The sequence below is a fragment of the Buteo buteo genome, chromosome 12 (assembly GCF_964188355.1).
Source record: "Buteo buteo chromosome 12, bButBut1.hap1.1, whole genome shotgun sequence".
Taxonomy (NCBI): domain Eukaryota; kingdom Metazoa; phylum Chordata; class Aves; order Accipitriformes; family Accipitridae; genus Buteo; species Buteo buteo.
Window position 1 is genome coordinate 28,273,251 of NC_134182.1, and position 15,167 is coordinate 28,288,417.

A 15,167-nucleotide genomic window follows, 5' to 3' on the forward strand; every position below is an offset into this window, starting at 1 on the left:
ACAGTAATTGTATGCCGTTCTCTAAAAAAATTCAGGGAAGAGAAATATTTTTTTCTCTACTCTGTACCTCCTATAGCATGTATGATATTAATATATTAGATACCAGAAAAGAAAGGAACAATATGATTAAGCTGTAATCTTGGGGAATATGCAATGTTGTTTCTTTGTGTCTTGTGATACATAATGAAATAATTTAATGTATGTGCTCATTGAAGAGTCTTCATTCTGGAAAGACAAAACAAGCAGATTTTGAAGAAAACCAAGAGGTTTATAAAGCAGCTTGATTGCTCCATAAACCCATTCCTGAACTGCAATCTGAAGAAAACAGGTTGACACAAAGTATTGACGGCCCCAATGGGAAATGTGTCACCTGAGTTTAGCCATTTGGATTGAATGAAGAAATAAAAGATGCAGCATCATGAAATTTGGTATACACCAGTTCCCAAGAAATGACCAGGCTGCAGTCTTCGCTGACAGTGGTACCTACTCCAATTTGGGGATCCAAGCTATGTCCTGCAGACTCAGAAAAGTGATAATGCTCTCTCTCCTGCATGAGAAGCATCCCGTGTTATCACAGATGATACTTAGGCAATTTGAATTTCAGTCTGTTTCCTGTAGGAGAATAAAAAAGCTTAACTGCTTTCTGCATTGGTCACTTTCAAGCATTCTCAAAGAAGCAAAAATTAAGTCTCAAGAACAGCAAAAGACTTTTCTTTCATGTTTTTCAGAATTGTTGAGAACTAGCCATATCATTGCTCCCTATCATTTATGTTTGTCGTAGCACACACCATATGGTACCTAGATAAATAAGCAAACCCCATCATCAGTGTGAATCAACAAAACCAAAACCCTACAGTCATTATCATGTATGCGAGCAACCTTGGACTAAGAGAATAACCTCACCCTATTGTCATACCTCTTTTCCTAATGGTAGTACATGTGAGAGCTGAAAAATTACCTGGTTGTTTCCACCACAGTAACTGCCTTATGGAAAAACTAATAGAGAATAAAAATAAAGGGACTACATTTAAAAATAGATACACAGAATGGAGATCTCAGAGTGGAGCAATCAGAACAATCTTTGCACAGCCCCATGGCACATGGTACAAATAACCATGAGAACAAAACCACCAGCAGCAAATAGAGTTTTAGAAAAATCAAGTAATTAATTTGATGTCTAATAATAAAATACAGGCTGTCAGTTTGATGAAGGCTGTGACAAAGTTAACTGCAAAAGTTACTTCAAATTCTGACACAAAAATATTAAACATAATTTTTCCTTTTTGTCTTCTTTACATGAGACAATTGTAACATGGGCAAAATATATAATAAAGTGATGTAAAAAATTAAGCACTATCTTGACTCAAGATTTGGCTATGGAAATGAGACTATTTTATAGAACTATGTTAGTAATAACAAAATAAAAAGGGTTCAGATTAACCACAATGGAAATATTTTGGTTATTTCAGTTAAAAGTTGACAAATTCATTAAAGACTTAAAAAACAATGTTATAAAAACTGTGCATTTCAACCTCAAAGTTGAAAAATGCAATGATATACCAATATGCAAAATATATCCAGTTTGTGATAGTCAGTTGGCGGCAACTAATGGAGCGACAAGTTGCCAGTAACTTTACCTGATGAAACAAGATATCCTGAATATTATTCTAGGGTTTGATTGTTCAGAAGATGGTATTTTAAATGCCATGGCATTCTAATCTACCATAGATTCAGATGTTTTAATACATGTGGGAACCAGAACTAACAAAACTAATGGGGCAATTAATAACATAACTCAACTGTTGAGAAACAAAGTAAGTATAGAAACTATTGCTGCCTTGATAAGCAGTCAAGCTTCTAGTTCCTCTTAGAATTCTTAATCTAACTGACACCATAACATAGAACAAAACAGGGCATGGAGGATGCCATGTCAAGCTGGAAAAGAAGCCATAAATAGTCAATGCCTTTCATCACCTAGTATATCCAAAGGTGTTTAAATCCATAGATCACACTGCCTCCAAAACACAGTTCATATTAAAGTGTCATTGATTTTGTTGCGGTTTAACCCCAGCCAGCAACTAAGCACCATGCAGTCACCCACTCACTCCTCCCCACCCAGTGGGATGGGATGAAAATTGGGAAAGGAAAAAAATAAAACTTGTGGGTTGAGATGAGAACAATTTAATAGAACAGAAAGGAAGAATATAATAATGTCAGTAATAATAAAAAAATTACAATAATAAGAATAAAAGGATTGGAATATACAAAACAAGTGATGCATAATGCAATTGCTCACCACTCGCTGACCAATGCCCAGTTAGTTCCTGAGTAGCAATCCCTCCCAGCCAACTCCCCCCAGTTTATATACTGGGCATGACGTCACATGGTATGGAATATCCCTTTGGCCAGTTTGGGTCAGCTCTCCTGGCTGTGTCCCCTCCCAACTTCTTGTGCCCCTCCAGCCTTCTTGCTGGCTGGGCATGAGAAGCTGAAAAATCCTTGACTTAGTCTAAACACTACTTAGCAACAATTGAAAACATCAGTGTGTTATCAACATTCTTCTCATACTGAATCCAAAACATAGCACTATACCAGCTACTAGGAAGAAAATTAACTCTATCCCAGCTGAAACCAGGACAGATTTGAAAGTGAATATCCACCATTCACAAAGTTCTTGTCTCAGTTATCTCTCCCCACAGGTGCTGGAGTCACAGTCAAGCTTGTCTACTGCCCTCCCTTCTGGATCAAATATAGTTCTTCATCAATGGAAAAAATACTTCTTTCCCTCGTGCTACACATCCTTGTAGGTCACCAAAACCATTTTAATGCTGTCACTTCTGGTTGCTCTTGCAAGATGACATTATTTTGCCTGGTCTGTGCCGGGCAAACAGCCCTCACACCAGTCCACAGAGATCACTCTGTATCTTCAGTACTTGATAATTCATACCTATATGCCCTGAGTCATAATGATAAAACAGCTTGAACAGCTGCTGTATTAAACCTGACTCCCTCATCCTTACCAGGATCCTGTTTGCTTGCTCTGTCCAGAGCTTGCATTGTATTTCTTAAAGCCAGGGCATGCAAATGGCAAAGTATGTCAGTATGAAGCCCCAGTGGAACAACAACCACTGCCTAGGCTTGCTGCAGATAATGCATTTGCCTAAGGGAATGGAGAAGGGCAAATTACAAGGGATACCCTTGCTACCTCTGCAAATTCCTTGACAGATGCTTGCTGTAACACAAAATTGTCCATATGTTGGAGGGGACCAATAAACCATTATTTTCTGCATCCCTTCCTATACTATGACCCTGACAGCCTCCCCATGCCCAGGCTTCTGGAACAGAGGTGTTAATTTCCCTGGTTCCACCAGTCCTTCCTGGAGGTCCCCAGAATGGAGGATTGCAATTTGTCAAAGAAATAAAAGGCGTAAGGACTTCCTACACACAAAACACAAACCAAACTTACTCTAAACTTACTGAAACTATTTACAACCAAGCAGAACTTGCAAGTGAAGGGAAGAGGGGCAGGGAGTGTTAAATACTAGGAGTGGCTGAGTGGGACTGGGTCCCAGCAGGAGTCCTGCTAATGTCATACAGGGCTTCTTACAGTCTGTAAAACTCCACTAAGTGCTCTTCAGGGCTCGACATGTGGTGGGTTTGCTCATGAGGAAGACATATGGAAGACGGACTGCAAGTTTGGTGCCCCTGGAAAAAAAAAAGCAGCAGCACAGGCTGAGGATGTGGTATGGGATACAACTCTGCCCTTCCTATTACCTGGCTGAGCTGCTTACACAGAAATGCACACTGGCAGAGGTGGCAGACACCGCCAGTTGACTCTACTCGCCTTGCCCTGGAGCACTGTTCCCTCCAGGATAGCAGCACCCATTTGCTCTGCTGAACCTTCTTTCCCAGCTTTGTGCTTTTGTCATCATAATTGCATCTCTTCATTTGCCGCGTGTCATTAGTCTCTCCCCTGCCCTACAGGCAAGAAAATCCTTCCTTCCTGCCACTCAGAGAGTTCCTGAGCAGCTTGTTGGTGACAGCAAGCTCAGTCTACACAATCCTGGGACACACTGGAGAAGGAATCATACGGTTTGCTAGGGAAAAAATCCATTCTCTTGTAGGTAGTTAGTCTGAGTGATGCAACACAGGTACATATCAATCCATGTCAGTGACAGCACTTCATGTGTCCCAGGAAAAGCTCAACAAAATATGCCCTGATGTTTTTACTGTACGCAATCTGTGTAGATATTCTGTATCTAGATATTTATCTATATATACTGAAGCACCAGCCTTCATAAGCATCAGCAGAGAAGCCTGCAATCCTGGAAAATGATCAAAGGATACTACCTTGCTGTACTCAGCTAGAGTTCAATTTTCTCAAACCTGAAGCACTATCTGAGGTTTGGTGAATGATCAATTTTTCAAATTTTTTTTGGTGGGATGGTATGGAAGGAGTCCTTCCTACTTTCACTGCACAGAACAAATTTGTGATTTGGTCTGTGTCTGCCAAAGAGGAGAAATGGAGGTGCAGTGGCTGGCCAGTTGGTATGACCATGCATCTGGGATGTAGCAGGCATCATGTTCCAGGTCAAAGCAATTAAGACAAGACAGACTCTGGCAGGGATTCCTGACCTGCTGCAAGCCCAAGCAGTGGCCCATAGCATCACCTAGCCGAGACGGGCTAGTCCAGGCCTTGGAAATGGAACTGTGCAGGCTGGGACCGGGACCTGGTTACAGCACTAGATTCTCCTGCTGATGAAGTATTCTGGACCTAGCAGCACGCCCAGGAAAAAAAAGTCAGAAAAGAAAACCACAAGTTGGCCTAATTCACATTAAAATTGCAAGCCATTCTGACACATTTTCTAGTGAGTAATTTCTAAGCCGTGCTACAGCATTCATTTTACATCTGCAAGGAAAATGGTCCAGTGGAGGCCATCGTCCACTGCCTCGCTGGTAGTAGTAGGCAGAAGCCCTTCCATTAGGAAATGGCAATGCAAGTTGGATTCCCACACACACGTTTTGACAGCCAAGATGATACTGTGCAGGAGGATTACTACCTGTAAGCAGCAGGGAAGTGCACAAGCAAATACTTGGCACCCAACCCTCCTCCAGCTCCAATTTACTGTTCTGCTGCTGCTGCTCTAAGGACTTCATGCAGCTCCACCACCCACAGCCCTGAGCTCCTCCTGCCATCTCTCACTGTCCCCCTGGCTGTTGGGGGTAGTGTGGTTAGTGCCCAGTGACAAGCACCTTGCTGTGTCAGTTCATAGCTGTCTTGCACCTTTCCCTATAGCTACAGCTTACAGATTTTTATCACCCTGAGTACAAAGTCTCTCTGAGCTCTGAAACAGTCAATAGTGAGAGCTAATGCCCTGACTCGACCTTCTTAAGCACCTTACTCCTTGTATCCTAACCCACTGTCACCCCTGTATTAAGTAGTGCAGGGTCACACTGTGAACAGTAACATACAGCTTATTGCCTATATCCTCTGGAGAACACATAGCACTGGGAAACAGAAGGAATGCATGTGGGGTATGCCCTATGTATGCCCAAACCTCAGATAAAAAGTAGGGGTAATGTCTTGGAGCTTGAAAGAATCTGGAGTCATCACTACTTACAGCAGAAACGCTCAGCAGTCCTCCTGAGCATCTTTCAAAATACAACAGCACCTACCCTGACCATAGCGGTTCCTCTCTTACCAGCTTTCTCACAAGTCTGTTTGCCCACACTTTGTGCATTTGTGGTTGCAAAGTCCTTGTAGAAAAGCCAGTTTCTTTTTTGTTCCCCTAACAGTTGGTCATGTGTTCAAACATGTTTTTTTTTCCTCAAATCCGTTTTGCCTTTTTGCACTTCTTGGAGGGAAGGAGTGGCTGAAACAGGCCTCAAGATTCTGGGATGGGACAGTTACAGTGGCCTTACAGGACAGAACAAGCTATTGAGTCCTGGATCATAACAACAGGCATTTTCATTTGATAAGCTGTCAAACATTTTGTCAGGAGTAGCTGTAACATTTTTAGAGCAACGATCAGGACACAGCATGAAATGCTCAACTACAGCTCTCAGGATTTGGCTCTGCCTGCCTTCCCAAGCAGTTGGCCATAGCCACACTGCTTTAGTTCCACAGGCCTCACAACTGTTGCAGATTATTACTTTGGAAGCAGCACACAATAAGGACTCTCAGGAAGAAACACGTATCCAAATTGGACCTAACAGGTCTCAATAATGACCTAGATTTCAGCCAGCCAAGCACATCGTCATTTTGCAGCTACTCAAGTTGTGGCTGAGTCTGACTTCACAAAGCCTGGAGCTTCATGAACTAAAGCAGCAAGCTCTGATTAATATCGCTCACCCTAATTACTTGCACAGGTCCAGCTCTGACAGTGAAGCTCTCCTTCTGCCAGCTGGTGTCCACAGACAAGCTGCCAAATACTTGCCATTGCATGCAACTGACACTGAGGGCAGTGAAACAACATGCTTTGTCACACTAACTTGCAGAATGATGGGGGAAAATCCTTTCCTTTTGATATAAAGATCTTCCCTTCTGAGCAGAGGATGTGGAGATATGCCTCCAGTCATCCAAAGAAAGCAAGGACATCCCATCTATGCATAGATCTGGATAGCCTCCTATATGCCTGTGATTCACAGATAATACACAATTAGTTATCTTGCACTTCTCTTGAGGAAAGTCATGATGTTATCCTTCCTACAGTGAAGTGAAAGAAATGCCAGCGCTTGGTGCTTGTTGGCCTGCAAAAAATAAGCGTGACACTTTTTTTAAAGTCAATATCGGCTGCATGCAGTCTCCCTTTCATAAGGCAGAGATAAGCTCAGCATAAATCTCCATTAGGGATGTCTTGCACATCCCTGAAATCCCAACTCTGGCAGTTGTACCTGTCAGCACTCCTGTTGCAGCTCAGAGCTGGCAAAAACAGTAATCTCCATTGCTGCAATTTGTTCCATATCTTTCATCTCAGCCACACCTGGGATATAATGAAAGAGTTATGTCTAGCCCATACTTATAGTCTCTTTCATTACCAACAGTGAACTGTCCTGTGAGGATATATAGCTCTCCGGGTGATGCGGAGAGTCTTGCTATAGCTCCAGCTGCTGCTGAAAAGGAAAAGCTTACATTGGCTGCGACACTGGCAGAACACAACCCATGCTGCTATGCTGTGTGGTCACAGAAGGCATTTGTCCCCATTTTTCCTGGACTTTCCACAGTGCTGGCCCCAGAAGCGGATGGCAGAGCCACAAAGGACAACTCCAACACCCACACATGCACACTACAACACATATGCACCACACCAAGCTCCACCAAAATGCAGTAATGCACATGCTGCTGCATGCCCCACAACAGCAGCTCACTCTGTTGTGGTTTAACCCCAGTCAGCAACTAAGCACCATGCAGTCGCCCAGTCACTCCCCTCCACCCAGTGCAATGGGGGACAGAATCGGAAGGAAAATGGTAAAACTCGTGGGTTGAGATAATAACAGTGTAATAGAACAGAAAGGAAAAAAATAATAATGATAATAATAACAATAATAAAATGACAATAATAAGAATAAAAGGATTGGAATATACAAAACAAGTGATGCACAATGCAATTGCTCACAACGTGCTGACCAATGCCCAGTTAGTTCCTGAGAAGTGATCCACCCCCCCCAGACAACTCCCCCCAGTTTATATACTGGGCATGATGTCACATGACACGGAATATCCCTTTGGCCAGTTTGGGTCAGCTCTCCTGGCTGTGTCCCCTCCCAACTTCTTGTGCCCCTCCAGCCTTCTTGCTGGCTGGGCATGAGAAGCTGAAAAATCCTTGACTTAGTCTAAACACTACTTGGCAACAACTGAAAACATCAGTGTGTTATCAACATTCTTCTCATACTGAATCCAAGACATAACACTATACCAGCTATTAGAAAGAAAATTAACTCTGTCCCAGCCAAAACCAGGACAACTCTGCCAACGACATGGGATGGCCCCAACAGGGCACGGTATAACTCATCACCAACAGCACGCACGTACATCTGATCGCATGTGTGGCAGCACCAAACATCTGATAAACTGAATATGCCTACTAAACTGCCTCTGCCACTGATTGCTCAAGTGGTCAAGAACCAGGGACCAAACTCAAGTGGGTATTAGCGCTCTAAGAATTAATTTTTTTAAAACATAAGCCATTATAAAGTTTAACTACAGCACCACAGTAGCACTGCTAGAATACAGCAGTTTGCAAACCTTCCTCTTTTGAAAGAACTGTAATTGTCTACAATACAATAGAAGAATGAAGGGGTTTAAGTATGACTTTTAATACATGCTGTTATGTATCATATCACAAGCCCTTCAATGTGCCTGACAGGGTCTCAAATGGGTTAAAAAAAATACAGTTTCTAGACTGGTTGCAATTCTATCTGCACTACTCTGGCATGAGGGCTTTATGAAGCAAAGGAAGACTGTTACGGTGAAACAAAATGGCAAGGGATTACAGGGGTTTGCTGCAGCTGCTTGTTTTTTAAGGAGCTGTCTTGAAAGTATCACTTACAGTGCTAAATCACTTTCTTTACATATCATGAATGAATACGAACCTCCAATTTTCTTTTTGTTTGCCTAAGAGTAATATTCTAAATTTCAACAGCATTTCAGCTGACAAATTTAAGACATTTACATTTATCATCAATGTGGAGTAAGACTTATTTCTATAACCATTTGAGGCAGGTTAAGCTAAAGGAGAAAGTTGGCAAACAGGTAAAAAAAAGGATACAAGCTGTTCACAGATAAATTTCAAAATTCATGTCTAATTTGCAACCTGATCATCAGCAGTAACAGTCCAGAACCTCCTGTGACCTTATATCAGCGACACAATAATCCTTACCATTTTTAAGATGGAGCTTGGTAAGCTTTTGAAAGTTATGGTTATATACAGCCCCAGGCTGGACTCAAGGAAATCCCTTCCAATGTTACATGCATGAGGCCTTCACGTACTACCCACGCCTACGTAACATTGAACAGTAAGGATGTCGTATTTCCAAAAAGTTGGGAGTCTGTATTTTCTTAAAGATGGACATTTACAATTAAAGACCACTCCTAAAAATATCTCCCGAGACCTATCAGGTAGCACATAATCCAACCTCAAAAGCCATGGGGGCCAGAGGTAGGCTTTGGGACCTCCTGCCCCTTACCGTGCCCACAGCTTTTACCCCCGCACCGGGTACTGGCCAGCTCCGTGCAGGGAGCTCCCTGTTTCTCTGGACACCTTCTGCAGCACCCCCAGCCCCATCTCTGACTGTCCCATGCCCATCCTGTCACCTCTGCTGCGCCGGGCGCAGGGTTCACCTCCACACAGGCTGGGCTGGGACATCGCTGCCATGGCCACTTCTCCCCTCAGGATACTTCACAGGATGTGTAGGAGCTATTTTCAGCTTTTGCCCCCCACCTCAACCCTATCCCCATAGCAGAAATGGCAGCAGCGGCAGCTGGACCCCACAGCAGGATTTGGCCAGGGCAGAGCGGTGGTGTGACCAGCACCTCTGTCTGCATGGCCACCTCCCACCTGGGGGCTAAACGTTGAGCACGTTGGACAACAGGTTCACGTCAGACCTCTGTTACCTGAAAGACCATTTCCCTTCCACAACCTTCAGCCTGCCACATCTCATTGCCAATAGCAACAAAGCGGTATCTGTTCACACAAATTGCAAAAAGAACCCCAACCCCTCAGATCTGAGAATAATTAGTATGTAGACATGGAAATTCTTAATAACATGTTAACTATTGTTGGAAAGATAATTTGTGGGAGTTCTCAAGCTCCCTGTCAGGACTGCGTATCTGCTGGTTGGCATTGTTTAAAAGACAAAAAAGTTTAAAGCCTTTCTGCACACCAGCCAATTTTTTATTCAGTAAGTCAGCTAGAAGTAGAGCCAAACCAAAAAACTTCTGCCATTTTATGCACCATGGAAACAAGAAACCTGTCAATCTGCAATTACCTGTTCTACATCCATTTGAGATCAACTTTTACTGCAGGAGTATAGCCAGGAGGATCAGATCTACAGCCTCTGTTCTTCCATGGGAGATGGACATAATTTATTTTTTGTTTCACTCTCAAATAAGTACAAATATTAAAACATTACTCAGATTGATGTCAAGGTGCATATTAAACTGCATTACAGTCTAATAAAAGCTATAAACTTTTCTTACGTAATTTCTCACAGCAATGTCAACAAGAGGATATAAAAATATTCATAGTGTTCATCTGTAAATTCCACTGTGATAAAACTGCACACTGATTTCCTAAGTGATCTCATATATTCAGATTTTCTTCTAGAGCAGAAATATTGCTTGCTTGGGCCCTATGAAAGCTACTTATTTTTAACAGCTCATACTGATTTTGTATTTTTTTCCATAAATGAAACACTGCCACCTTTTAAATTAGAGATAACTTGTCTGATGGACTACTTTAGCCTGAAGGTTTATTGTGAGTTTTTAATCCATAGCTTTTGTGCCTTTCAAATGCTGATGCTTATTTGTGAAACCCTAAAAAATACATTTTTAAATACTCACTATAGCAAGACCTTTAAATGTACTCATGTGCTTAAGCATCATGTACATCATATTATCCCATTCAGTGGGATTCCCCAAAGTCATAGACAGCTTCAGCGCTTTTCTGTGTCAGGTTTGAAACTCTGACGTTAATTAAGTGTGCTCTGAGCAGAATTAATGGTTACGACTGCCAACAGTGCTCGTGGCAGCTACTAGGCTCTCTAAGCTTGGACTTGTAAGTTTATTAAAACAGAATAATTATGTGCAGTGATAGCACATTTTCAGTATCTCTAGTGATACAGAATCCAGGCAGAGCCAGGTGACATGGAGAGGGAAGGTTTAGATCCTAGCTACAGACATGGGAGGATTCGGCAGGGCAGGTGAAGTAGGGGCAACTCTGCTTCTTTGCAAGAAGGTAGTAGTTGAATGGGATATGTAGCTAGTTCTTACCAAATGTAAACTCCAGTAAATCTCTGATTTCACCAGTGTGCCACGCAGCAAACCAGGGCAGTTAAAGAGCAGACATGTATGTATGATTGAACACACTGTTACTTTATTTACATAAGGCACTAAAATTGGGGTGAAAACTTTCTCCCATCTCCACTAACAAACTCCACATGACTGTTTCATAAGTCAGGAAGAGGATCTGTGAGGCCCGATTACATATTGCAGCTGTAACTCAAACTACCCAGAACAACTACTAATCATTTACCAGAGAAAACCATCATCGCAGAATGGTTATTCTCCATCTCCGTAGCTCTTTGCATCAGAATCAGGTATCTTTCTGGAGGACATCTGCTATCCAGAACTAGTTACTCGATTTCATATGGGTGTAAGTGGGTGAAACAGGAGCTCAGACTATTTCATGTACTTCCTTTTGGATTAAAATTCATGACTTATTAATTGCATTTTAAATATGTGCTAACTGGCACAAAGAATATGGTCTTAGAAAAGCTCTAATACTGATCAATTACATAACATTACCATAATGATATAGGAACACTGAGCGTTCTCTCCTTTATGTACTTCCATGTGATTTCTTAAATCCCAGCTGGAGAAAAATATGTCTTGTCTTCTGTCTAGTTTTACTTCAGGCACTACCAGTCTGACATCTTGCTTTCAGGTTCTAGTAACATCAGTATTGAGATCAGAGATATTAAAACTTAGAAAAACTGACATGTTATGTCAAATTACAAATAAAGTATCTGAGAGCAAATGGAAGAACAGACAGACTGAATTAAGTAGCAGAAAAAGGGAAAGAAACAGAATGATGGGAGGGAAGATACGGACAAATATACAGAAGAGAACAATTAAGCAAACAGTCTAGCGTAATCAGATGGGTATGAAGAAAAAACATTAAACAATGTTGAAAGCACAAATGTAGGGATATAAATTCACACTTAAAACATGTAGCTACAGATAGTATGGGCATGATCCCATTAACACTTATGCACATACAAGATTTTGTTCACAAGAATTGCATAAGTTAGAGGGTAATATTCATGTGAGTAACATGATGTACATGAGGTTGCAGGGTTTGGACTTTCACCATTTTTCCTTGTGTACATCGCGTATATCTGTACAACATTTAAGCAGGCATTTTAACTTTGAAGAAGGTAAAACTTGAAAATAATAGGACCTAAGGGAAACCTTTACCATGAAAGCTGGTGGAACTGCAGTGCTACAAAGCACCGGAGGAATACCCTAAAGAGTAATTATTTGACAATACAACTAATGTTATTGTTCTGTTTGAAGCATAATAAAGTAAAAGTTGCAGTTTGCATAGATGTGGAATGCTTGTCAGAAGAAAGCATGATCGATGCATGAATCCAGAATCAAGGAATCCTAATTAACCCTCTAACTGCTATCTGCAAGAAGTCTAACAGCAACTCTGAAATGCGTGTAAGCGACTTATTCTTATGGGATTGCTTCTGCAGTTTAATGAGACACTGACTGTTAGCTTACTTCAACCATGTTTATAATAATAAGACACATTTATAGGGCAATAAGCAACTGGTTTGCCTAATAACAGACTATGATTCTTATGAGTGACAGAAGATAAGTCAGATGCCTTGCCCATGTGATACAGGTTATTGTCCTTATTCTAGAGATAGGAAACTAAAGCCCAGTATGTTACTTTCCATGATCCATCGGGAAGTCTGGTAGAGCCAGGAATGGAGTTTATGGGTCAAGGTCATTTAGGATGACAGCACAATTTTCCTCTAGAAGATGACATCTGATACTCTATTGAGAATAGTGTTTTACAGGATGTTAAAAAACATTAAGTGTAAAAAAAAACCAAGAGAGTCTGTCCTCAGTAATACAGTAATTTAACTTGTTACAAAGTATTCTAACATTGAAACTACAAAAACAGCATTAAAAGCCATTAATGAAGCAATCAAAAATCCATGGCCTTCCTTCTCCAAGAGTTTCTGCCTGTGGATTGACAAAACGGTGCAAAATCTCAGTATCATACATATGGGTGTCCAGAATATATGGAGCCAGAATTTCCCAATATTGCTGTTATCCTGCCAGAACTCCAGACTCCCTCTTCTCAGATGGTTCGGGAGACTTCTAGGCTGTTATCCTATCATCTCTATCTACCTCTGCCAGCACTGTGCCTCAGCTTCATTTGCAAAATGGGAAAGATGCAAAAATTATGCTTTCACAAGACTACACAAAAATTAAAAACAATATAAAAGAAATAATACTTTTAGAACAGTCCTCACTGAAGCTACATCAGTCTTATTTCTTAACTTCTGCAAGATATCTATACTGCAAACTGCACACTAGAAATACTTCTACCAAAATCAAATTACTCATTCAGCGCCATCCACAGCAACTATTTATACAGGACTTTTCTATGGAATATATTAGTTTTTTCGCAAATAAGACGAAATAATCCATTATTTAGATTATTTCATATACAACACTCAAAACTTGCAAACTATTACAACACACACAGGTTTACTTACAGAAAGGACGGATTTTAGAAGTCACAATACTGTGAGTTTTACAGAAAGTATGTTTTCCTTCAAACGATACTTGAATATTGTTGCAGGAGGAATTACCTTCAGCCTGTAGAACATAATTTCTGGCAACACTCCCTAAAGTAGAACACGCTTGCCTCTAAAAATAAGCCATGGTGCTATCAGCAGCACAGATTACTTTTTCCTGGCAGAGAGCGCCCGATGCATCCAGAAATGACTGCAAGGGGCGATGACCAACTGGCTCCAGCGGCTGGTCCAGCCATCCCGGCCGCCCTGGAAGCCACCCCACGCCATGACGAGGCGGTCGGCCTCGCCACCATCAACTCCGGGTGCGCCCTGCGTGGCTGTAACACAACCGTAAGGCAGCTGGCACCCGTGGCCGTCGCCCGCGGGTGGCATAGGCCACGGGTGCCATTGCAGTGGGCAGTGCTGGGGAGAAGCCCCTCGCCCTGAGGCGGGGGCGGGCCTGAGGTGGAGGCAGTGGTGTGGCCACCATGAATGGGGGGGGCAGGGGGGTGTATTTATATGCGTGTACGTGTGCATGCATTCATATACAGATGCATACATGCACGCATACACGCGCATACATATGTACGTCTGTGTCCCCCCGTGCGCGTCCGTGTGCCTCCCTGGTGCCAGCCCCATGACAGGCAGACCCCGCCAGCCGCCGCCTCGCCCGCCGGAGGCGGGAGGCCGGAGGCCGCGGCAGGGCGGGCCCCGCTCGACCGGCGCCCGGCGGCGGCCCGTCCCCGCCGCCAGCCCTCCCGCGCACGCCGCGGGGCGGGAGGCCCCGGCCCCGGCCCCGGCCTTACCCTCGCCGTTCCCCTCCTTCTCCGCCATGGCTGCAGCCCCGCGCCGTCGCCATGGCGACGCGGGCCCGGCCGGGCCTTCTCTTCCCGCCGCGGCTCCCCGCGGCCTGCCCGGCCGGGCTGACAGACGCAGCCACCTTCCCTCGGCCCAGAACGCTCTTCCCTTGCGGCCTTCGCGGCCTGCTAACGTACAAAGCGAGTGAAAGATGATGGAGGTAGTCGGCTGGAGGCTCTGCGTGCCGGCCTCCCGTACTGCAGCGGGCAGGGAGCCACGGCCGCAGTCCCCCCGAAAACGTCGATCGAGCCCAGAATTTGGAGGCCAGTGCGGGACCCAGCCCCGGCCTGCTCCCCAGGCCCCGTGGCCCCGCGCCACCCCACGCTGGGGTTTAGGGCCTAAAGCGATGGAAAACGTGACTGAAACCCGCACCTGGCCTGCGAGTTGGGGCACACACTGCTGTCCCCGCAGCCAGGCTCCCCACGGGACCCTCAAACCCGCCGCCACTCCGTTTCTCCTGCAAGCAGAGTTTCCCCAGCAACTGCAGAGATTCCCCTGTATCTGAGCTGCAGAAAGTGAAAGAACATTTTATTCTAAATACCGTTGTGCCGAAACAGCTAAAATATTCTGTCTTGGCGATATTAAATAAAACTGTGCAGTTTAAATTTAGCTGTGTGTTTTAGCAGACAACGCTTGTGATGCCTGGTTCTTCTGACTCTAAAACAACTGTGAAAGTAGAGAAAATATAAATATTAATATTCGGGCAAGATGCAACCATATATTCATAGAAAATAAATATTTATGAAATTCCTAGAACTAAAACCTTGTCCTCA

The 15,167-nt window shown here is 43.3% G+C and overlaps 1 protein-coding gene across 1 annotated transcript in view; it reads right to left on the minus strand.

Moving 5' to 3' along the window:
• Positions 1 to 14,951, minus strand: part of DRC8 (dynein regulatory complex subunit 8) — a 34,660-nt gene extending 19,709 nt beyond the window's left edge. The window contains exon 1 of the mRNA XM_075043160.1: positions 14,343 to 14,951. Within this exon, the coding sequence (XP_074899261.1) occupies positions 14,343 to 14,370 (28 nt within the window). The 5' untranslated portion in view covers positions 14,371 to 14,951. The remainder of the gene's footprint in view (positions 1 to 14,342) is intronic.
• Positions 14,952 to 15,167: the final 216 nt, after the last annotated feature.